The 25,252-nt window shown below is 37.6% G+C and overlaps 1 protein-coding gene across 5 annotated transcripts in view; it reads right to left on the bottom strand.

Moving 5' to 3' along the window:
• Positions 1–25,252, bottom strand: part of vps13a (vacuolar protein sorting 13 homolog A) — a 421,720-nt gene that overhangs the window by 24,561 nt on the left and 371,907 nt on the right. For 3 of the 5 annotated variants that reach the window (XM_043712521.1, XM_043712545.1, XM_043712559.1), the window contains one exon: positions 19,781–19,895. In XM_043712521.1, coding sequence (XP_043568456.1) covers positions 19,781–19,895 — 115 coding nt within the window. Of the gene's footprint in view, positions 1–17,643; positions 19,511–19,780; positions 19,896–25,252 lie in introns of those variants that run through there. The other 2 variants (XM_043712528.1, XM_043712537.1) reach the window with 2 other exon arrangements.

The raw sequence follows: 25,252 nt of genomic DNA, 5'->3' as shown, positions 1-25,252 counted from the left end.
AACTTTAAAAGATTGCCCATCAGCCATTCTATCTCTGCACCACCCCCTTCAAGATCAGCAGCATGGAATCATCATCAGTTTTTATTGGTTAACCTGACAAATGCAGGTTTTACAGAGCTCCATGATACCCAGTCTCAAGGGCAAGATGGTCCTCCTTGACTACTTTAATGCCGGAGTTGGCAATGACAACCTGGAAGGAAAGGGCTGCTTGGAAACAACAGGCTGAGACCCTGCAAGGGGAAACAGATGTCTACCCATGGAGCTCTGCAGAGAAAAACACCTTTCCATAACTGACACCTTCTTTGAACAAAAAAACTGCTTCTGACCAAATGGATATCTCCTTGCTCTAACAATGGCACCAAACGGATTACATCTTGGTGTACCTATGACACCTGCAAACTAGAGTCCTGCCGAATGTTGACTGTCATACAGGTCACAGGTTTGTTTGCTCAAAACTGAGCTTCCAGATCAACGCTAAGCCCAAGAACGACCTGGAAATAAACAAAAGCAACCTGCAAGTCTCATTTTACAGATATAGGGGTTGAACAACCTTGCACACTTGATTGGAACACCCTTTTTCCTTGGCTGATATCATTGTGGAAGAAATCTAGAAATCCATCATTATTACAGTACTAATTACCTCTAAAGACATCAGACCCTGCACTTAGAAGACTTATTTGATGAAAATGATATAGAAATCCAAAAATCACCTCATCAGTCTCACCTAGCTTGATCAGCCAGCAAAGAGAAAAAGTGGATCATATTTCTGAAAAAAAAAACTCAACTGTATACTGAAATTGGTGACATGAAAAGCTTAATGTAACACTTAAATCTGTCTATGGACAGCTTATCGAACCAAAAACCCTTTGAGAAGCACCAAAGGTAAGATACTATGCATTGACAAGGAGTGTGTCCTGGTCAGAGCACTTTGACTTGAGCACCAAACACACAATAGATGATACTACCATTAACCACAAAGAAAAACTGGATAAGAGCTCAACCTTGGAGGAAACAGATGGCCACCAACCTGAACATCAACAAAGCCCCGAAGTCAATGGAATTCCACTTGAAATCTAAAAGCATTGTAACCCCACTCTAGACACCAAAGTGTTTGAGCTTTCTATGGTCTCCTGGGAATAGAACAGGATACCATAGGATGCGTGTTTCTGTTATTGCCACCTTATACAAAATCAAAGGAGAAATGTCAGGTTGCTCTAACTAGTGTGGGATCAGCTTCCTTTCTATTGCTGGAATGTTGCTGTCTGAAATACCTCTGAACAGGGCTGTACCTACTAGTATGGACAAAACATCTCCAAAGAGCCAGTACAGTTTCAGAGTAAATAGAGGCACCATAGCCAGTGTATCTCCCTTCAGATAAATCTAAGGAGAGCATTGAGGCCAAAGGAAAACATTATTCTTGTATGCCTTGGTGAGATCTTTGATACTTGTGCAGAGATGGACTTTGGAAAATCCTCAGTAAACCTGGATGCTCACTCAGAATCTGTATTATGATGAAGCAGTTTCCTAAAAAATAGTGCAGACAAGTCAAGCACCACAAGACGCTGCCCTGACTCTATTCACTATGTTATTCAGCACGATGCTTCAGCAGGCAATGGAAGACATTAGGAAGGGAATTTATATATGCTTCAAGATTGATTAAGGTCTTTTCAACCTGTGGTGTCTTCAAAAACATGAAAGGTGCATGAAAACTTCAGTGGACCTTTCATTGTGATTGTATTCTCCTGGCCCTCAGTCAGACCTGCAATGGATAACAAATTTTTCTGAGACAGCACAACTCTTTGGACAAAAAATCAGATAAGAAAAAAAATGAAAGTTTTGTATCATCCCAGACTCCAAAAAGAAAATTTGGTCATTCAGGGAATGAAATTAGAAGCTGTCAAGTAATTTACCTATTTAGGAATTGACATCTCATTTGATGTTACCATAGACAAAGAAGTGAACGATGGGTTTTCAAAAGCACATTCCACTACAAATGTGTGGAGCATACAATATCCATGGTAGTCACCATCCTTCTGTATGGCATGAATTCTTTACTGCCATTATGCATGCCTTCCACAGGCTTCCATAGCATCATCAAAATCTGCTGGCTGGACTGCACCACAAATTTTGAAGTTCTAGTAACAGCCAACACCTCCAGGACAAGGTTTTTCTCCTCAGAGATGGGCAACAGTAGTCTACCCAAGATGTGTACAGAGAGCTGACCACTGATAAATGCAACAGAGGTCCCACTCAAATGTTTCAAGGACTCTTTGAAGAAGTCTCCCTATGTTTGCCACATTGACAATCGTCAGTAGGAAGCATTGGCCATAGTTCATGATGACTTGAGATGCTACATCAGGAAAGCTATAGTCAGTTGGAGACTGAGCGAAGGACCAACATGAAATAAAAAAAGGTGGATCCAAAGGCAAATACACCTTTACCTGCACACAGTGAGAGGAAATCTGACAGTCATGGATAGGCCAGTGGCCTATAACTGGTGATTTACAATTTTCCTAGAACAGTCATCACTGAAGAAATGTCGAGTGAGTAATGCCAGAGTACATCCTCCAACTGAACCAGTCAAAAAACAAAATCTTGAATGGAGATGTAGATTTAGTTGTGATATCAATATAATTTGATAGCATGAAAAATAATTATTAAAAATCAGAAGAAATTGGTAAGTGTGTAATCTGGATCAGTTCAAACATGCAAATATCCTGCAAATTCTACTTTCTCAGATTGTGATATAATTATTCTTCTTAATATGTTAAGTAGTGAACTTTTAAACATCTTTACAATTTGTCACACAATATATTTCATATAATTATTTTACATCAGCTGATGGTTATGACCAATAAAACATTCCACAAGTACAGATAACACCTAGTTATTTTATGCTAGACAGCATATTAGTACATTTACTTCTGAAAATTATTTTAAGATCAAAAAGGTACCGTTTTATTTTTAATATTAATGAGGACGTTTATACCTTATTTCTGGAAAGTATGCATTTTATACTCCAGAATCTTGTCAGTGATATGATATAAATTTTTAAAATCTTTTTAAATCTATGATTACGTACCAACATAATGTAACTCAGAAATGAGAATTCTCTCATAGTGACTAAATCTTCTTGCCTTCTTGGTCACAGTATATCCAAGACTAGAGCTACAAGGTTAATCAGAACGTAACTAGACAGCATTTAAAATAGTTTATTGTTTCCATACAGACTTCATTAACATTACCTTTCTAAACTAACTCTTCTTCCCACTCTCATTTCATTTCATAATTTCCAATTCATTCTTCAAAACTGTGAAAACTCAGCACCCTCAATTTTGCTTTAGGATTTAAAACTTCATCAGCATTTTGTATTTCACCACACATTATTTTGTAATTTCAAATTTGGTGATGCTTTACACTATGAACCTTGTCCTTTATGGCTCAACAGTTCCAAGGAATCTCAGTGTCAATAGTGAACCAGGAAACGTCTGGGACGGAAAAGCTAATTTTTATTAACTTCCTCTGATTTTGACGCTTAACAGAACATAACTTGGTTATGATTGTTAACAATATTGGTTCTTAACTTTCAACGAAGATTTTTAAATTTTGTGGTCATGAAATTTCAAAACAAATTATGTTCAAATTTAAATTCACTGAATGGTTTCCAAAAACAAATGTGTTGGTTTGGTTTATAGTAACAAGGTGAAATAAGAGTGCCTTCTCTATGATTCATCATGGGGATCTGGACAATTCAAACATTGCATTCAGGTTTCTTAGCTGATACATGATTCAATGGGCCTGCTGCCAAGACTCATGGCTAAAATGAGAGTTACTTCCTCAAAACACAGGAGGTGCAGAGAGAGTCAGGCAGGAAGTGCTGATCCATTCAAGTGGGAAGAAGCGATCTGGATATAGTGAGGACTGCAGATGCTAGAAAGTCAAATTCAATAAAGTGTGAAGCTTAAAAAAGCACAGCAGGTTAAGCAGCAGAGGAGCAGGAGAGTTGCTGTTTCAGGTCAGGACACTTCATCAGGAAGGGTCAAGAAGAAATCTGCTCCTGTAATGAAGACAACCTGGACTGAGGTTGTTAAGGAGTGAGCATCTAGGGTATCATGCCATAGGCATGCATCCAATGCAAGGATGTCCTGAAATGCATAAAGGTGGGTAAATCCCCAGGGCCTGATCAGGTGTATCCTAGAACTCTGTGGAAAGCTAGAGAAGTGATTGCTGGGCCTCTTGCTGAGATATTTGAATCATCGATAGTCACATTCTACATAACAAATATCACAGGGTGCCTCTTGAACTATCAAGTCATCTGAAACTCAACTTGAGTATTCGATTCACCCTGCAGTGATGTAGCTGCTGTAGCATTTGTTCTGATGTAGAATGGTAAACAGGGGTGCCCCTTACCCCTCAAGCTGCCACTGTCAAATACTGATGGTAGTTCATCACACTGTGATGGGTGTGATATTGAAAATCTTACAATGAAAGCATTTTCGCAGTTCCCTGGATCTTAGGCATACATTTAGATGAACCTCTTCTTGTGGTTGGAAGTGATGGGGTTGAAGTCCTTCTGGTTATAAAAGACTGCTTCCTTGTCAGAAATCGCCTTAATATGAGCATAGTTCCTGTGCTTTGGGGAAGAATGTTGGGCAGTGCAATTCTAATGATCAGTGTTCTTGATGCATTAATGGTTGGATGATGGAGATTCGATCCTACCTGGCTTCTGTGGGAACCTGAGGTGTAAAAATGGAGAGGTCTCGTGACTCACTGCCAACGATTATCAAGTAGGAAGCAGGTCTTTTTTGAGGAGACTAGAGATCTGCAGTGACCTGACATACTGTTCCTCAGGCAGACCAAGGAAGAAGTTTTGGTTTGTATTTTTTATGAGGTTAGCTAAGCCTTCTGTGGACCTGGTCTCTGCTGTGGTTATTTTGCAAGTTGGTGCTGCTCTTTTCTAAGGAGCGGAATGGTTTACATTTGCTTCTAATTTGTATGTTTGCATATTCATTCCTATGCACTTACATATGACTTCTGACTTCATAAAGATTCCTCAAAGTACTAGCAAATCCAATAATGATTACAAAAACATAATCCATAATGAAGTGAATGAACATGCTTCAAAGGATCTCTTAGCAATCATGTGAACCTGTATGAAGCTATGTCGTGGTACTTAAAATCATATAGGATCATTATCTGCATATCTTTAGAGCTCTTCTGCCTCTCTACAAGAAGTGAACAACTGTGTCCATGACTCAGTGCTACTAATCTTGCTGCATTTGATAACTTGGCTAGTTGGGTCAAGACTGACACTTTGACAGAGTTAGCCTTTTCTTTCCACCCTTTCACATGGGCTGAACATTGTTAAAATCCAGGTCCATCATGTGACTTCAATTTAGATCAATAGATACATAGCAATAAATGTCCAAATTTCCACAAATATCAGAAAATCTAATGTACTGTACTTTGTGAAATCTGGATATCGTCTCCGAACATGTTTGCTTTAAATTGAATCATTATACTTGGTGCAGCAAGAATTCCTGGAAAGTCTGAAGTTTTTAAATCATTTTGAACATATTTTTGCTAATTTAGTTTATGTTTCTTTTCCTGCACTCTGACCTGTGGGTGGTTTCATATGCGATATTCATCGTGGTAACACCTAGGTTTGTCAATCTATGTGTGTGCTTAGTTTTGGCAGACTCCATTAACACAGGGACATAACAGCCAAGCCTGTTGTCCAACATCTATTGCCAGAAAAGACTCTGTCCTGTTAAACTGTCAGATTTCCTGTTTATTTAATCTAACTACAATGTCACTTTGATTATCTTTGATTCAATAATGCTTGCAGAAACATATAGGAGCATCTAACAGATTCACACAGCAATCCTTTAGGTTTCAAACACTTAGCCATAAATAGACACAGCATCAGATACAGTGCAACCGAATCTACAATGACAATCAAACATTAAGTTGAAAAATGTCATTGCTTAAAAGCTGCAAAGGATCTAATACAAAACATTAATCTGGTCACTGAAGATGATTTAACTACAATCTCAAAACTTAGTTGCAGCTCAAACAGGCAAAGATACCTGCAGAGATAAAGATTTTCAAAGCCTATTTCTCAAATGTCCATCTCAGGAACAGATCCAGATAAGATTTACTTGTATTTCTCATGACAGTACAAACTACAATATCAACATTGTCATCCAGGAGCTGAAGTAGCTCATCTGAATAACATCAGGCTCCTACTTATTGACTGCAGTTCCGCCTTCAACACCATAATTCTCAACAAACCTAATTCTATACTTGGCTCCCCCTCTATAACTGGATCCTTGACTTCCTGACCCATTGACCGCAATCTGTAAGAATAGGTGACAACATTCCCTCCACTATTATCCTCAACACCAGTGTCCTGCAAGGCTTCATATTCATTCCTCTACCATACTCCTTATACACTCATGACTGTGCGGCCAATATATACCCAACTCCATTTACAAATTTGCATTGCCAACATCATTGTCGGTCTGATCTCAAACAACGAGGAGACAGAATACAGGAAAGAGATTGAGTGCTTAGTGGCATGGCATAATGCCAACAATCTCTCCATTAACGTCACTGACTTAAGGAAGCAGAGTGGAGAGCACGCCCCTGTCTGCATCAATAATGCTGAGGTGGAGATGGTCAAGAGCGTCATGTTCCTGTGAGAGATGATCATCAAGCTGTCCTGGTACACCTACATCGATGCAACAGCCAAGAAAGCACAACACTGTCTCTACTTCCTCAGGAGGCTAAGGAAATTCAGCATGCCCATAAGGACTCTTACCAATTTTTACAGATGCATCTATCTGGATGCATCGCAGCATAACATGGCAACTGTTCTTCCCTAGACCACAAGAAACTAGAGAGAGTTGTGAACAAAACTCATGACATCATGCAAAACAGCCTCCCATTCACTGACTCCATCTGTCCTTCCTGCTGTCTCGAGGAAACCAACCAATATAATCAAAGACCTCTTCTATCCTCTTCCATCAGGCAGAGAATACAAAAGTTTGAACACATGTACAAATAGATTCATAAACGGCTTCTTCCCTGCTGTATTCAGGCTTTTGAATGGACATCTCAAATGATAATTCTGATGTCTCTCTGCGGCTGCAACACTGTATTCTGTACTCTGCTCTGCTACACAGATGCACTTCGTATGGTACAATCTGATTGTATAAACATGCAAAACAACACTTTTCACTGTATCTCAGTATATGTGACAACAATCAAATTGCATATTAGAAGATGAAATTAACAATATTTGCAAGGCATCTATGCAAGATCTTGCACAACCCCTTCAATGGTGTCCAACTGGCTGTGTAGATGTAACATGAAGTATAAACTAAACTACATTCTTCACCTTTTATTTGAGCCTACTGACACTATTTGGAACATGGAGAAACTTGAGAATACTAACTGAAAAGTAGACAGCAATTGTTAAAGTTTGGTATCAATCCAGATTAGGAGACTTTAAGACAAATGACTCAAAGTTTAGACAAAGTATTACACAAACTGCTTAAAAGGAGAAAGGGGTAGAGATATTTAAGGAGGTAACTGCCATGATGAGAACCTCAGCAACTGAAGGCAAATTGCCAATAATGGAATGAAGATAATCAATAAAATGCAATGATCCAGAATTGGAGGATTGTAGAAATTGGAGAGGCTTAAACAGATGAATGAGGTTATAGAGATAGGAAACAATAAGGGACCTGAAGATAAAGTAAAAACAACTTGCATTTATATAGTATCTCTAATATAACAAGACATCCAATGTCATTTCACGAGTATTATCAAAGAAATTCATACAGAGACCCAAAAAGGAGATATTCAACCAAACAATAACACATAGTCAAAGAGCTAGGTTTTCAGGATTAAGGTCACATGATACTTCAGGAGCATTAGACAGTGTTATCATGTATGAAGTGTACGAAATCTATAATTGCATTAGAGATAGTGAAAGCAAACGTAATAACCACCAGAGACTGTGAAGTTGGGGCTCCCAATGTTCAATGCTAATGTTTAGGTGTTAAATGTAGAATAAGCATTCAATCCCAGCAGCGATCTCTCAATCCGACCACACAAATTCACTTTCTCAAGTTGTGTTTTGGATTATCTCTCTAATTTGACTGTGTCTTCCTTTTATAAAATCAATTGGAAAAAATTCCTCAGTTTAAAAAAAATCAAGCTAAAGCATGAAATTTATCAGAAAACAATAGAATGCTACACTATTGTTTTTACCATTAAGAAGGCTTTACCACACAGAGTTATGCTGAGACAAAAGTCACAAGGTAAATAGTTTTTGTAAACAAATACTCAATTAGCAATGCTCAAACTTGGTGGGGAAACAAGGAAGACTTGCTTTCTTAAACGTATCATGTCTAATAGAAATATCTCAAAGCAATTCACATACAATTAATTAATTTTAACTTCAGTGTTAATGTTACACATTAACATTATTGCTTTGTACCTTTTTGTGTAGTACGTTCTGTAAACAAGGTAAAAGAGCAAACACTTATTCTTAGTATTATCACCAGCTACAACACTGCAAATATTACCCACTCCTTTTCTGAGTAGTGCCATGGAGGAGAAAGTGAGGTCTGCAGATGCTGGAGATCAAAGTTGAAACTTTATTGCTGGAACAGCACAGCAGGTCAGGCAGCATCCAGGGAACAGGAGATTCGACGTTTCGGGCACAGGCCCTTCTTCAGGAATGAGCAGAGAGTGTTCAGCAGGAGAAGATAAAAGGTAGGGAGGAGGGACTTGGAGGAGGGGCGTTGGAAATGTGATAGGTGGAAAGAGGTCAGTTGGAAGTGGAGGAGATGCGGTGGAGGGCACCGTCGACCACGTCGCCTTCCTGACCTGCAGTCTTCTTGTTGACCTCTCCGCCTCCATCCTACTCCGACCTATCACCCTCACCTTGACCTCTTTCCACCTATCACATTTCCAACGCCCCTCCTCCAAGTCCCTCCTCCCTACCTTTTATCTTCTCCTGCTGAACACTCTCTGCTCATTCCTGAAGAAGGGCCTGTGCCCGAAACGTCGAATCTCCTGTTCCCTGGATGCTGCCTGACCTGCTGTGCTGTTCCAGCAATAAAGTTTCAACTGAGTAGTGCCATGACATTTACTTGGATCAAACCATTCTGTATTTGATACAATGGACTAAAAACTTTCCTGACTTTGTTGCTTTTTGGCCATTGGGCAATTTACAAATTGTAAGCCCAATCACAAGAGTCAGAGACCATCTGATTGTTCTTTGCTAGAGCAAATCAATTAAAAATCAGTCTCCATGCTGCCTGATTAAGAAACAGTTGGCAGGATAAAATGCTAACTATCTTATGGGACAGATTTCTAATTTAAAAAGATCCTTTATACTCTTCAGCAAAAAAATAACAAAATTACATATTATAGGCTGCAGCACTATTGGAACAGTGAAGAGATCCGCAAAAGCAGGTCCCAGAGTCTCCCATTCTAGCCAAGAGCTGCAACTGAGGGCCTGAGAAGATTCAGTGAGATGAACTTTCCCAAAGGCAGGTTAAGGAAGTGAGCTTGGAGATCAAGAGGATCAAAGACCTGTAAAGGTAAGGTTTGGCACGATCAAGTGCCAAGCCTCTCACCTAGATCTGCATAGTCGATCTTAGTTTGCAACTCCATTCATTTCTATGCACCTCATATGGCCAGCATGAACAGAGAATAGTCACAATGACCCTACTGACATCCTACTTTCCTGATCCAGATACAAGAGCTCACTCATAAAAATGAAATGTGCTTACATTACGTGAAGTATCTCTTACCTTGATGAAGGTTTTTCTAACACTCCTTTAAAACTTGTAGTTGAAACAATATTACACAAATAAATAACTGAGTATTTACATTACTCATTATCTATTTCACTAATTAGATTAAGCTCTCAGTGGAGATACTAACAATGCAAACAAATTAGACAATTTAGAATATAACCAACCTCAAAATTTTTCAAACCAACTTATAAATTCATGCAACAGTTACCAACATGGGAGGCTATTAAGCTCTTTGAGCTTGTGCCAGCTCTCTTCTATTACAACTTAACTGGTCCCACTCCCCACACTTTCCCTATAGCCTTATGTGTTTCTCCCCTTCAGATGCCTGTCCATTTCCCTCTTGATGGCAACAATTGAATCCACTCTTACAGAAAGTACACTGAAAAACAGTTGCATAAAATGTTCTTCATTTCACACTTGATTATTTGTACTATTACTTTAAATCTGCATTATTTAGATCTTAACAGTCCCTGCAAATGGGAATAATTTACCTCTTTTTAAGATCTGTTTTTTGATCACCTCGATCAAGCATCCTGTCAAGCTTTATGATATTTTCTATATTAATCCAAGGAGAATAACCAAAGCTTTTCCAAACTATGTAAGTGAAGGCTTCCATTCCCCAGGTTATTCTTCTAAAATTCTTCTGCACCTTCTCTAAAGCTTTCACAGGTTTCCCAAGGTCTTAAAGTGTACTGTCTGAAATTGGACCAATACTCCAGTTGGCCAAACTAGTATGTCATAAAGATTCCACAGGATTTTTGTATCCTATTTTCCTGTTTATAAAACCCAGGATCCTCTATGTTAAATTATAAACTTTTTCAAAGCTGCCAGGCACCTTCAAAAAATCTGTCCACATTTAGTCCCAGTTCGCTCGAATCTTGAAGCTTGTTTAAAATTGTACCTTTTGTTATAGAGTCATACAGCACAGAAACAGACCCTTCAATCCAACTAGTCCATGCTGACCATCTTCCCAAACTAAACTAGTCCCACCTGCCTGCTCCTGGCCCATATCCCTCCAATCCTTTCCTATTCATGGACACATCTAAGTATCTTTTAAACACAGCAACTGTGGCCACATCCACCACTTCCTCAGAAGGTTCATTCCACATGTGAACCACCCTCAGTGTAAAAGATTTGCCTCTCATTTCTTTTTAAAATCTTTCTCCTCACCTTAAAAATATGCTCTCTCATCTTGAAATCCCCCAAACTAGGGAAAAGACACCAATCGTTAATTTTACTTAAACCCCTCTTAAGTTCACCCATCAATTTCCTAGGACCCAATGAAAGATGTCCTAGCCTCTCTTTATAAATCAAGCCTTCCATACCTGGCAACATCCTGGTAAATTTCTCTTGAACCCTGTCTAGCTTAGTAATATCCTTCCTGTAACTGGGTTACCAGAAGGACCCCAGAAGAGGCCTCACCAACATTGTGTACAACCTCAACATGTCTTCCCAACTCCTACACGCAAAGTACTGAGAAATGAAGGCAAGTGCACTAAATGCCTTTTTAGCCACCCTTTCTATATTTTAAAGGCAAACTTTAAAGAATTATGTACCCAAACCCACAGGTTCCTCTGTTCTACAACACTACCCAGCAATACGATTAATTGTGTAAGCCCTGCCCCATTTAATGTACCAAAATGCAAAACCTCATATTTATCCAGATTGAGCTCCATCTATCATTTTTTCAGGCCATTGACCCATCTGATCAAGATCCCTTTGTAATCTTAGAAAACCTTCTTCACTGTTTACTATGCTACCAATTTTGGTGTCATCTGCAAACTTAGCATGTTTTCTATAGCGTCATCCAAATTATTTATATAAATGACAAACAAAAGACAACCAAGAACCGATTCTTGTAGAAAAGCAACCCTCCACCACTATTCTGTCTCCTGCTGTTAAGCCAATTATGTATCCAATTGGCAAGCTCACGCTGAATCCCATGTGATTTAACTTTACTAATTATTCTGACAGGTGGAAACTCGTAAAAGGCTTTAGTAAAGTCCAAGTAAACAAAATCTGCACTGCCTTCATCAATCTTTTTGGTAACTTCCTCAAAAAATTCAATCAAGTTTGTGAGACTTGATTTTCCTAGCATAAAACCATGCTTACTATCCCTAATCAATTTATGCCTCGCCAAATGTCTATAAATACTATCTTTTTGAATCACCTCTAACAATTTACCCACAACCGAAGTCAGACTCATTTCTATTTCCTCTCCCCCTCCTTCCTACCAAGGGGGAATCACTTTGCACTCCTTTGCTAAATAACACTTGAGGTATTTGCCCATTCCACTAACATTCCTTTGTCCTGTTGAAGCTGGTGACTATTCTCTTCACAATTATCTAGCATTTTCTGTCATCTATGACTTCTGAAATGTTCTTTGCACCCAGGTTGTATTATAATTCTAAATTCTACTTCAGCATGATCAAAAATATTGATTATCATGAAGGCTATTAATGCACTTTTGGTCACTGGAAAAGGCAGTTACTAATAGTTCACCCATTAATGAAATTACTACAGTTACAAGTAATAGAGTTTTGATGCTCTTTATTAATGTCACTACAATATTTCATCTAGTGTTTTATTCAAATATAATGCAGTTCTGAACACATTTGGAAATACTCTTGTGAATGAGATGTAATATGATGTTCAAAATTAATGATGTAACAACACGTTACGGTTTAAACTTGCATTAGTTGAATCAGATGATTAAATGGAAATGCAGTTTTTATTTTCTATTGTAATAATTTCTTGGACCAACTAATTTCCCTTGTTTTCATCTTTCCAAGCTTGTGAAATGATTGACTCATTACACAATGGGATTTTTTTACAAATGTTAAAAAAGTCAGATTAATAAAAGAATGCCCCCACAGTGCACAGAACTAGTATTTTAAGCACTTCTAATATATAGTAAAAACAACCCATTGCAAGCAAAATAAAATCCAATTAATTTTTCAATTATCAATAGATACCAACATATCAATTCACAATTCATCTTTTATTTAATAACACAACTGGAACAAAAATAAAGTCCTGACACTGATTCCTAGAAGAGAAGTACATAATTTTCTTTTTCTGCTAAAATTAAAGGAAGATTATGTTTGTATACTACCTACCACAATCACAATATAACCAAAGTATTTTACACCTAATTAAGTAATTTTGTTTTAAGTATCAGTATTGTAACGCAACAGCCGATTTGCACATATAATGTTACTGTTAGTTGGCACATTGCTAAGGACCATATAATCTTTTTATAAATTTAAGGATAAATAGTGATCTTGATATCAGGTATAATCTTGTACAGAATTGTCAGGTGATCACATAGCTCCATCTGAGATAATATGCAGGGCCTTGGTTTAATATCTCATCTGAATTCAACACCTCTTAAAATGCAGTTCTCTTTTAGTACTGCAGTGGAATCTCTATATTTGTACGCTCAGGCCCTAGAAAGGAACTTGAATTTTTAATTTTCTGACTCAATTTGCGAGAGTTATATCAACTGATCACAGCTACCACAAAAAAACGCTATTTAAACCATACTGTTTCTGTGTGAGACAATATACAGCTACACTCTCAAATTTTGCTTGTGGTATAGTTCAAAATATGAATTGTATTTTAAATCTTATCATTGGAAGTACAGCATAGGAAAGATCAATTGACTGAACCTGTACTGGCTCTTTCAAAAAGCACTCTGCTAAATGCCACTCCCTTCCCCAACCCAAATTCCTGCAGATCTTTCCTCCTTAAGAGCATTAAATCAACATTAAACTCTTTTGAACTGTACATTTCAATTAGCCCCATTAGGCAATGTTCCAAACCTTTACTAATCAGCTTAAATCTGTGCCGCACTGAGCGTTAACAATGGAAAACCCTTCCCCAATGTTTTTATCATTTCCAAGTCCTTTATGATATTATGCAATTTTATAAAATCTCCTGATAGCTTTATTTGCTGTGAGGTGAACAACCCCAACTCCTTCAATGTATCCAAGTAACTGTAGTTGCTCATCCCCAGAATCAGTCCAATAAATCCTTTCTGCAAAGCTTTCATGTTGTTGAAGAATGCCCACACATAAATGGCACCTATTCTTCCAGCTGTGGCTGAACTACATGATTTATACATATTTAACATAAGTTCCTAGCATTTTATATTTACTAGGAATGTAAGAAATAAGGGTAGTAGCCTATTCAATTCTTATTTACAAAGCCAAGGATCCCAAAAACTTAATTAACACCTTTGTAAACCTGTCTCAACACTTTCAGAGATTTCTGCAGAGAAAGCTAGGTTTTCCTCTTCTTGCATCGCTTTAAAAATGACATGATTTAGCATATTGTTTTTCCTCATACAACCCCAAAATCACTTTGTTCCTTTTAGCATCAGATTTAATTTAACACATCTATCCACTCCATCAAATTTTCCACTGATTATAATCATATCTGATACAAAGGAAGATGGGTTTGGTTGTTGGAGGCTAATTATTATAGTCCAAACTATTGCATTAGAAATTCCTCAGGCCAGTGGTCCACCATTAGCTGCTTAATCAATGACATTCTCTCCATCACAGAGAGGAAGTGGGGATATTTAACGATAATTATTAGTGTTCAATACCATTCACAATTTCCAAGATCAGGAAACAGTCAGTCCTGCATGTAGCAAATATTTGAATAACATTCAAACATGTACTCATAAGTGGCATCCAACTGCTACACATTGACTTCAACACTAGAAGTTATAACAGTTGCCCCTCCACATTCCTTTGAGTTCCCTACTGTTAACCACTTACGTGTAGCTATAAGAGAATCAGAAACTGCGTATTCTATGGCAAGTGAAACATATCCTTTCCCCAAATTAGGAGTGTGATAAAAATATTCTGCTTCCCTGGATGAATGCAGCTCCAACAATGCTTCAAGGCAAAACAGAATACTTGATTGACCACCCTTTCCATCACAAACATTCACTCTGTACACCAACAGCATTCCCATGACCACAGTGTGCACAATCAAGAAGATGAACCACCACAAAAGAGCTTAGTTGAAAGCATTTCCTTAAACCTGTGATACCTACTGCCATAAGGTCAAGGGGAATTAGGTGCATGGAGACTTCAGCTGCAAGTCACATACTTTGAAATATATTACAATTTCTTCATTATCACTGGGTCAAAATCCTGGAACTCTCCACTTTACAGCACATTATGCCAGCTTCACTAGCGACTGCAGCGATTCAATGTAATGTCTTGCCAGCACATTCTCAAAGGCGAACAGAAATGGGTGGTAAATGCTAGCTTGCCAATTATACAACATTCCAAGAATGAATATTTAAAAAGTATTCACAGTAATTAAGGAAATTTAATAAATATTTTATGCAATAATCTTACCCCTTATGTCCAATCCCTGCTTTCATTACCTCAATGTAAACTTCTTACTGACCAGTAAAACAATTTATACTTTCTGTATTGCCTTTCCAGATAGACAGGTGGCAAGCACAGAATTAGAAAGATGGAGATAGATAGGAGAGAAAGACAGACTACAATGTACATTTATATAATTTAGGTGCGTTTTTCTAAAACTAAACAAAGTACTAATCAGACCCAAGGAAAGATACAGTTGCATTGGAGGCAGACCAGAGAAGTTCAACAGGCTGATACTAGTTATGGAGGGACTTTCATATGAGGGAAGGTTGAATAGATTGGGTCCATACTTGTTGGAATATACAAGAATGTGGAGCAACCTTATTGAAACACAGAATATTCTTAGGGGAGATACTTGAAAGGGTAGATACTTGAAAGGAGTTGTTTCCCATTGTGAGGGATTCTAGGACCAGAGTCCATAATCGTAGAGTAAGAGATTGCTCAATTATGACAGATGAGGAGGAATTCCTTCTCAGACAACAGTGAATCTGCGGAATTCTCTACCACGTGGGGCACTGGAAACTATGTTGTTTCAAATATATTTAGGGTCAAGATAAACAGATCTTTAATAAGAAAAAGAATGAAGGATTATGGGGATTAGGCAGGAAAATGGAGATGAGAAATTATCAGGTCACCTATGATCTCACTGAATGGCAGAGTAATTGAGATGGGCTGAATGGCCTACTTCTGCTCTTATGTAGCAAAAAAAAAGAGAAACACACAAAGACAGAAGTGAAAACAACTGGAAAGAGAAACGGATTTAAAGGGGAAAGAGAGGGAAGGAGGGACAGACAGAGAAAGTTAGACGGTGTTAGACATACAGATTATGAAGCAGAGAAGGAGAGGCTGCACATGCACATGAATGGCTAACACAGGAAATGGAAAATAACAAAAAATAGAAATTGCTGCCGAAAGTCAGCAGGACTGGCAGCATCTGTGGGAAGAAAGCGTTTTGCGTCTGGTGACTCTTGATCAGAACTTTCACCAGCAATTTCTGTTTCTGTTCCGGGTCCCCAGCATCTGCAGCTTTCAAAAAAAAATTAATGGAAAATAACAGTGGCGGCACAATGGCTCAGTGGTTAGCACTGCTGCCACACAGCACCATGGTCCTAGGTTCATTTTCAGCCTTGGGCGACTGTCTGTGTGGAGTTTGCACATTCTCCGTGTGTCTGCGTGGGTTTCCTCTGGGTGCTCCGGTTTCCACCCACAGTCCAAAGATGTGCAGGTTAGGTGAATTGGCCAAGCTAAATTGCCCATAGTGATAGGTGCATTAGTCAGAGGGAAGTGGGTTGGGGTGGGTTACTCTTTGGAGGGTCAGTGTGGACTAGTTAGGCCAAAGGGCCTGTTTCCACACTGTAGGAAATCTAAAACATACTAGTATAAATGAAGGATTCTCTTTTGATGTTGAAGCTAAGGAAGTGATGTCATTATACAGAACAGAAACATACATTCTCTATGTTTGATTGAAATGGACACATTTTCTATTCCTGTCCCTGACCACAACAGAACAAAAATGAAACCACTTATTTAAAGAAAATGTCCAAATCAGAAGAGAAAGGAAGAAAAGAAAATCAATAGAAAAAAACAAAACACACCAAAGAAAACTTCAATTTACACCGTTCATGACAGCAGGACATTCCAAAGCACCTTACAGCTAATTAGATACTTCTAAAATGTGTTACTGCTGTAATTTACAAAATGTAACCAAGACCAAATGCACTCAAATGTAGTCGGTTCTGATATAACGCGATAGTTCTGTCCTCGTGCAATCTCGGGTTATAAGAAAATTGTGCAATAGCCGTGCCATTCAAACTAATGGAATCACATTATAGCCAATCAATACAGGTAAGGAAGGTTTGGGTTCTTCAATTGCGTTAAAGCAACATGTGTTATAGCAGAACCGACTGCAATCTGTTTTTCATAATGTAAGCTGGAAAATAAATATTAGCTAAAACACCATGGATGAACCATTCTGTTTTTGTGCAAAGGCATGATACATTTGTTTTTTTCATTCTGGACGGTAAATGGGACTCAATTTAAAATAGCACTCTTAAACACGTGCAGCACTTTCTCAGATACTGCAATGGCATTTCAGGTTCTTCAGCAAGGCGTGAATCCACAACTCTAATTCAAAGGGAAGAGTGCTACCACTGAGTGGCAGAGGACCAGTTGAAGGCAGAAGCAAGTCTTTTCCTATTGAGCAATGCCATGAAACATTCATTCTCCTGATAAAGACAACGAACTGTTCCTCATTTCAAATTAATATGCTAGAATTCATTTTACGGTGCCGAAGAATAGGTTAAATATTCTTCAATTAATAACGTTTCCTGACTAGCTAATAAAACTTACTTATTATTTATTCAGTATAGAATATGAGCATTCACAACTTGTAAGGTATGGATTTTAATGGTTTTGAAATACAACAATCTTTGATATACAGTTTATGTAAGAATGGATGATGCAGCAAAGGACACCACTCAGACCTTCACTCTCATGAAACAGCTTTCCAATCAGTTCACTTTCCTACACTTTCCAAATGTTTCACTGCCTCTCAGGTTCCTTTTAAATCTTTCCTGTCTCACCTTAAACCTATGCCCTCAAGTTTTGAAGTCCCCTATCCTAGGGAAAAAGTCCTTCACCATATCTATTTCTTGTCTGATTGGGATGGAGGCTATCTTAAACAGCCTATGAATTTCACAAGTCTTGGATTTCTGTTTAAAAAAGAATAAAAAATATATTTTCTGTGACAAGTTAACAGAAAATGTGAAGTTAGATTATAAATTTTATTTGGTTAAATTGTGTTGTATTAATGTATTAATTGCTACATTTACAACTATTATGCTAAAAACTGAGGAAAGTAACAGCACACATATATATGAAAGTTTTGTCAATGCTATTGCGGAAGTGTCTGTTTGATATTCTGTTACAGTGGAAGTTTGTTTGAACACTGAGCAATAATAAGAAAACTCTTATTAGCAAAAGAAAATTTAACTCATGATTTACCTCTTGTTGGAGTCATGAGACCCCTATGCCTTAAATAAATTTGCAGTATATTGAACTATGACTTAACAGACTTCCACTATATGACAAATGTTTGAATGCTCTCCTCTTTGAAACCAGAGGACATTCCTCTGGCTGGAAAACAAAGGATTCAGAAATTTATCAATTTGAAATAAAACTCCCTCCACAGGAACCCACTGTATTGAGATTTGTCTATGGCTGTTGTAGTGATGTTTGCAAATTTGTTTTTATTAGCTAATCCTTCTACCACCAACCACAATCCCTATTCATAACTTCTGTAAATCATAAACTGACTAAATTCATTTCAACTAAGATTGTCAGTTCAAATCAGCTGAACGTTTAACTCAAAGGCTTGACTAAGTTGGAGAATGCACTATACTCTTCTGCCAGAACTCGATGGCTCAAAATCATTGAGGCCAACCTTAAGTTTAGTTCACCTATAAAGGGTATCTCCCCATAAAATTAATGAGCCAGAACAATGAAATTTTTTTTTAAACTGACCACACTTTCATAGTAGTTAGTCAATTTATAATGAAATGATAGAAAGACATATGAGTGGTAAAAACATTTTCACATTCCAACATTAATATATATTTATGCAGAAATTATAAAAAGCCATTTTTGTGCATGTTATGACTTTATTAGTTGCAGAACTATTGTGAATTAAAAAGCAACGATGTAGGAGTTGAACAGGAAAAAGCATTGTCATGAGTGATATGAAAGGAACTATAAAAATTGGACAAAACGTTTATTACAGTATCTTCACAATTGTACAATTACCTGGAGTTTTATATGCAATTCTTATCAAATACAAACTACAAAACTTATCACAGAATTAGAAACAGCAATAGAAGACAAGGATGAACCAAATTAAAATTGCAAAAGTGGGTGTAAACAAATGCTAAGAGAACAATATCCTACACTAAGAATAGGTTCTGCAAAATTCTCTTCTCAGCCTTCTTTGATTTGTGCAACTTGCATTGATTTTAGTTGGAAATGTTCAAGTATACAGGTATGCTGTCCATTTCTCTGTCTATCCCTATGTACTGTCCAGTATGCAACTTTTCAACTAAAAACAAAACAAAATCATAGAACATTAAGACACTAACAGGACTACTGATGGTATTGGCTGCAGACAACTGGACTGTTATGAATGCATGCATTGATGATATACAGCAATTTGATCAGATTAATCATCAGCATGGTCAACCTATTCCATTCTTTGCAGGCCTGTCCTTTCTGCAAGCATGGTAAAGAGGGAAAGAAGTAAAATAACTGGTTAGTTTCACTGTAGTTTTCTTTGCTGCCTTTTATTGGTAAAGCATTTTAAGCTCATAGCTCCCAATATCCATTATACTGATTGCATATTGTATGTACAGCAAGCACTGCTGAAACATACACAGTTCTAAAAAAATCTTACGAATTAAGAATTAAGAAATTTAAAAAATCAATATTAGAAAGATATCCCTGTACAGAAAATGCAGGCAAGTAACTATATAAAAAAAATACCTGTAACATTTGCATGCCAATTCCCTCTCTCAACCTGTATGGTCTAATTACTCCATCTTCATGAATAAATCGAGGTGGGCGAAGGCTCTCAACATCTTCTGTTGTTTCTGTAGCTCTAACAAAAATGAGGGAACATGTAAATAATTTTTAAACATAATTTTTAAATTGAAAAGTAATCTCCTAGGGGTCTTAAAATTTCTAGCAAAGCACCCTTTCCATGTATAAACAGAAATTTACACAAATATTAGGATGAACACCACTGAACAGTTAGTCATTTGGTAGACCATAATAGCGGTAACACAAAAATAAAGACACTTTGCTGAAGCTTTCTGTCTTTCACACATTAACACAATTCATATGTAGTACCAAAGTAAAGGAAAACAACACTTATGGTGTATGAAGTAGACTGTGATTGGTAGAGATGTTGTCATGATGGTGGAATTAATTCCTGATGAAGGGCTCCTGCTGGAAACATCGATTTTCCTGCTCCTCAGATGCTGCCTGACCTGCTGTGCATTTCCAGCACCACTCTAATCTTGATGGAATTAACTACCAAGTCTTGTTAAACTTTAAACAAAGCATGTTGACTCGGATTTGTCAAAGCATTACTCCACTAATAGGAAATGGCTATCACCTATTTTGAGGAGTTGAAACAGGCGAAGTGCTTTTGTGCATGCTCTTTCTGTCTACAAAGAACAAAATCCTTTGTTTTACTATATGTAGCTTCTAGCACATTCAAGCATGTTACGTTTCAATCTGGGCTGACAATTCCAAGTTGTCAGTATAATTCTTTACACACTTGGGATTATTTAGTAATTTACATGCAATCATGGAATATTATCTAATAATGGATACAGTACTGAGAGCTTTTCAACCGTGGTGGGATATGGTGAGTATGTTCCTTATTGTGAAAAGCCAAGAAGATATGTTGCTTGAGATACACCACTCAACAAACTTTTAAAATACCATATCCTTCAGAGTAGTATGAGAAGTTGAGGCACCTTTTCAAACCAGAAGGTTCTCACTTTAGGCCCAGTTGTGAGTTCGCATGACATACTGTGAGAAATGGTCTGTGTTTTCACTTAGGTTTTTTTCAACTAAAGTGTCAATTATCCCATCAGACCATTGACTGCACTTTTATTAAAGAAACACAACTTGTGGTAGTTTAAGGTGAAGGGACAGGTTGAGATAGACAATCATTCATGATAACCTCTGCCAGCGTGGGAATTGAACCTATGCTATTGGAATCACTCTGCATTACAAACCAGTCATCCAGCCAACTGAGCCAAACTAATTCCCTCATCTACATTACTGACAGCGCGAAAACTATTGCTTCATTTGGTGAATCAGAGTGATCAACTTTAAAAATTAATGTACTCTACTAAATATTCTCCTCCTTGTGAAATTTCTGCAATAAAATGAAAACCATCTTCAAGCTAATCTCTATTAAAAAAATTAGACACGCCAATAGTAAATGCGTGTCATCAATTTCAATCTGGATTGGGTCAGAAGAAAACTCAAAAACATTGCAGCCTATGTTTTTTTTGCATAATCACTGAAACCATCATTTAATAAATAATGGAGTAGTTTAAACTTAGTTCTCCCGTGAAACATTTCACAGCTTTTTATATTCATTTATTTCACAGGATGTGGTCTTAGTGTCTCAACTAGCATTTATTGCCTATCCCTAATGATAAAAGGGGTTATCAACAGTGTTATTAAGGGACGCTTGCTTGCCAATAATCTATTCTCTGACCCTCAGTTTGGGTTCAACGTGGGTCGCTCAGCTTATGATCTCATGGACACTGCAGCTCAACTCCAGAGGTGAAGTGAGAGTTGCTGTCCTTAGAATAGTGTTTGACAAGTGACCATCAAGGTGCCCTTGCAAAACTGGAATCAATGAAAATCAGATGGAAAATTTGGCTGAATGCAGTCACACATCGCACAAAAGATGCTGCCAGATTGGCTGAGTTTGTCCAGCACCTGGTTTTAATGCCCCTTAACCCAGTGTATATACACAAAATAACTAGTTCTACAACACTTTTGACTGGATATGGGGGACAGATTTAGAAGCATGAATGTTGGCTCACAGCTACCTTCATCCAGATAGGGCTATTGTTTGATGGTTGAATGAATTCTACACCTTTTTGAAGATTTAGAAGAATGAGAGAGGCAATCACATTGAAAATATGCAAGATTCTGAAGGTAAGGTCTTAATATGGTAGACAGTTTCACTATCTTGGGGAATCTAGAATATGTGGTCATAGTCTCAGGATAAGAGAACAACTATTTGAGATTGAGATGTGTTAAAATTCAATCACTCAGGGATTCTAAATCCTCGAATTCTCTAGAAGGTTGCTCATACTACGTCATTAAATACACTTAAGCTAGTTTTTGATCTCTTGGGGAATCTAGAGTTACATTAAATGAACAAGAAAATATAGTTACAAAAGAGATTCAATTATGATCAGATCAAATGGCAAAACATACTCAACAGGGCCATTTGGTTTAATCCTGCTTCTACATCTGATCCTGATGTTCTTACGAAGGCTGTTTTTGTAATATAGTGCCAGCCTTGAAAATGCATTTTTATCCTTGCTTCTTGAATCATAGATTAATGAAATTACACCTGATTCCAAGACTTTGACACACATTCTAAATTGACATTTCAGTGAGAGGAATGCTATACATTAATTATCCCATCTTCGGAACAGTGTATTTGGGATAGAAAAATCCCCTTTCAGGGAGAAAAAAACTAACAGCTAGTGTCATGAGAACATTTATCTTTCATACTGGGTGTAAATTAATTCAGGACAATGAGGACAGTTTCTAATTTAGATGAGAAATTTGTTATGCACAGTTCAGTGCAAATTGCTCAAATCTCAGGAGTTTTAGTTGAGTCTTCAGAAGATAGTGTTGAAGTTACAAAATAAGTTAACTAATGGGCAGACCAGCAATAAACAAAATTCAACTTCAAACAGCTGCACACAGGGAAAAAAAACTTTGCATCACCTGTAATCCAGAAAACATGTCGAGTTAGTGAAAAGTGAAACTGGATGAGACCTAGAAATATTTGCATTTGGCTCAGTGTTCAACATACAAAACTATCTGGAGAACCAATTAACAAAACAAACAGACTACTAAACTGTTTAACAAAATTTACAAAAAATAATGAAGGAAGAACTGAGTACGTCAGAACACCGAATCTATAATAATAATGTCAGTAAAATTTAAATTTACATAGTTTAAAACGTTTATTAGCAAATTGATAATATAAGCTATTACTAAAAGGTTAATAATATTTTAGATTTTACATTTGATGACAACAAAGCCATGAAAAAGAAAGGAGTGATGTGCTATTAAAGGATTTGGCAATTGCAGTACTTTACGGAGTTGGGATGCTATGTTGCAGGAGGGGTACTGTAGTGATGAAAATATGCTGCGTCAACTCACCAAATAATAGATATGAGAGGATATAGTTGTAATGAAGTCACAGGATTAAAAAAAAGATTATAGGAGGTTTGAGAAAGAAAACAACAGAAGACCACTTTCATTGGTGGCTAGCAAGGGGGGAAAAATTAAGTTTCACAGAAGTACCAGCACAGACATTACAGATTGAAATATGATTTTATTAAATTGGTATATGTCAGAGAAAAGGATATAGTCTGATCACACTTCACACTTTTGTTTTTTAGATTAGATTAGATTACTTACAGTGTTGAAACAGGCCCTTCAGCCCAACAAGTCCACATCGACCTGCTGAAGCGCAACCCAACCAGACCCATTCCCCTACCCCTAACACTACAGGCAATTTAGCACGGCTAATTCACCTAATCTGCACATTTTTGGACTGTGGGAAGAAACCGGAGCACCCGGAGAAACCCACGCAGACACGGGGAGAATGTGCAAACTCCACACAGTCAGTCGCCTGAGGCGGGAATTGAACCTGGGTCTCTGGCGCTGTGAGGCAGCAGTGTTAACCATTTTTGGACTGTGGGAGGAAACCGGAGCACCCGGAGGCGCTGTGAAGCAGCAGTGCTAACCACTGCGCCGCCTTGCTGAGTTACAAAGATTGCAGATCACACAGATAAAGCATTGCACGATACACTAACTTATTACAAATGACTGGAGAAACTCAACAAGAAATACTCATTGTATTGAATTATAAGCTAGTTAGTGGCTATAACAGTAGGAAATTGAGGCACATGACCCAAGGAAAGTGTAGGACTGACTACTGGAAGTAGTGAGATCACTGTGTGAAACAGGATTGCAGATTGTAGGCGATATTCTGAAATTATGCAGTAGTTTTATACTGACATGATGAGGGAACCACAGGTTTTCTCAGTTTAGATGCACTAAGATGTTGCTTATGTATTCTTACCTAAATTACATGAATATTAATGTGAATATTATTAATATTTACAACTGTCAAATTTGTAACAACCCATAACTCTGAGCAGATATGTCTTATACATCATAACACTTCAATTTCTAAGTTTGGGTTGGGAAGATAAACAAAATATAAATTCTACTACCTTTTAACCAATGAAAACTCTCTCCCTCTCTGTCACGTGTACTGAATTAGTATGTTCTTTGTTCTGCCAGTATACAACCAAAGGACAATGGTACTATTGGGCTTTCTTGCTGAAACTGACTGCCTCCATATTTATTGCATTGAGTACTAAATCTCATCATAAGTGTTTTCAAGCTGAAAGATTTTAGAAACGTGTATGGTACTAACAATATAAAACCCTGTGGTCTAAACTAAACTTTAAACTTAAACATGCTTCCATACACATTTCTAAAATGTGCTTTTGGTCATGGAGATTTGAAGCATGAGCAGAGCCTTCAGCAGTCAGCCTGATTCTCCCATCTCAGCCCCACTTTGCTTCACATTGAGACAAATGGAAGTAACCCCATTATGTGATTTGAGACCCTTAATTGTCTGAATTTTGACCACTTAATTAATGGTGAGTCAAGAAGGTCGTACATGTACATTCTCATGCAGCACCTAATTGCTGAGTTGGCATGAAGACTGCAAGCAGCTCACTAAAGCCAACTCACTCAATTATTTTAAAAATGGACCGCAGATGCTGGAAATTAGATTGTGTGAAGTTTGCATGATCTTGCCATGCCTGTGTGGGTTACCTCTGGATGCTCTGGTTTCCCCCCACAGTCCAAAGATATGCAGAATAGTTAGATTTGCCATGCTAAATTTGCCCTGTAGAGGCCAGGGATCCGGAGGCTGGGTTAAAAAAAACAAAGAGATGAGGAGGTGCATCTGAATGGGATGCCCTGCAGAGAGATGGGCTAATTTACCTTTATCCGCACTTCTTAGGATTCTATGATTCATTTCTGGACTACTTAAAATTGAAAAAAACATGAGAAGACCTGCTAGAAACCTGTTCAGAATTCAATGTTTTTGAAACAAAGAGTGAAATTTTGTATAACTCTTGTGAGTAGAAAATGAGG

The sequence above is a fragment of the Chiloscyllium plagiosum genome, chromosome 2 (assembly GCF_004010195.1).
Source record: "Chiloscyllium plagiosum isolate BGI_BamShark_2017 chromosome 2, ASM401019v2, whole genome shotgun sequence".
Classification (NCBI taxonomy): Eukaryota; Metazoa; Chordata; class Chondrichthyes; order Orectolobiformes; family Hemiscylliidae; genus Chiloscyllium; species Chiloscyllium plagiosum.
This window is presented reverse-complemented; position numbering and strand designations above follow the sequence as displayed.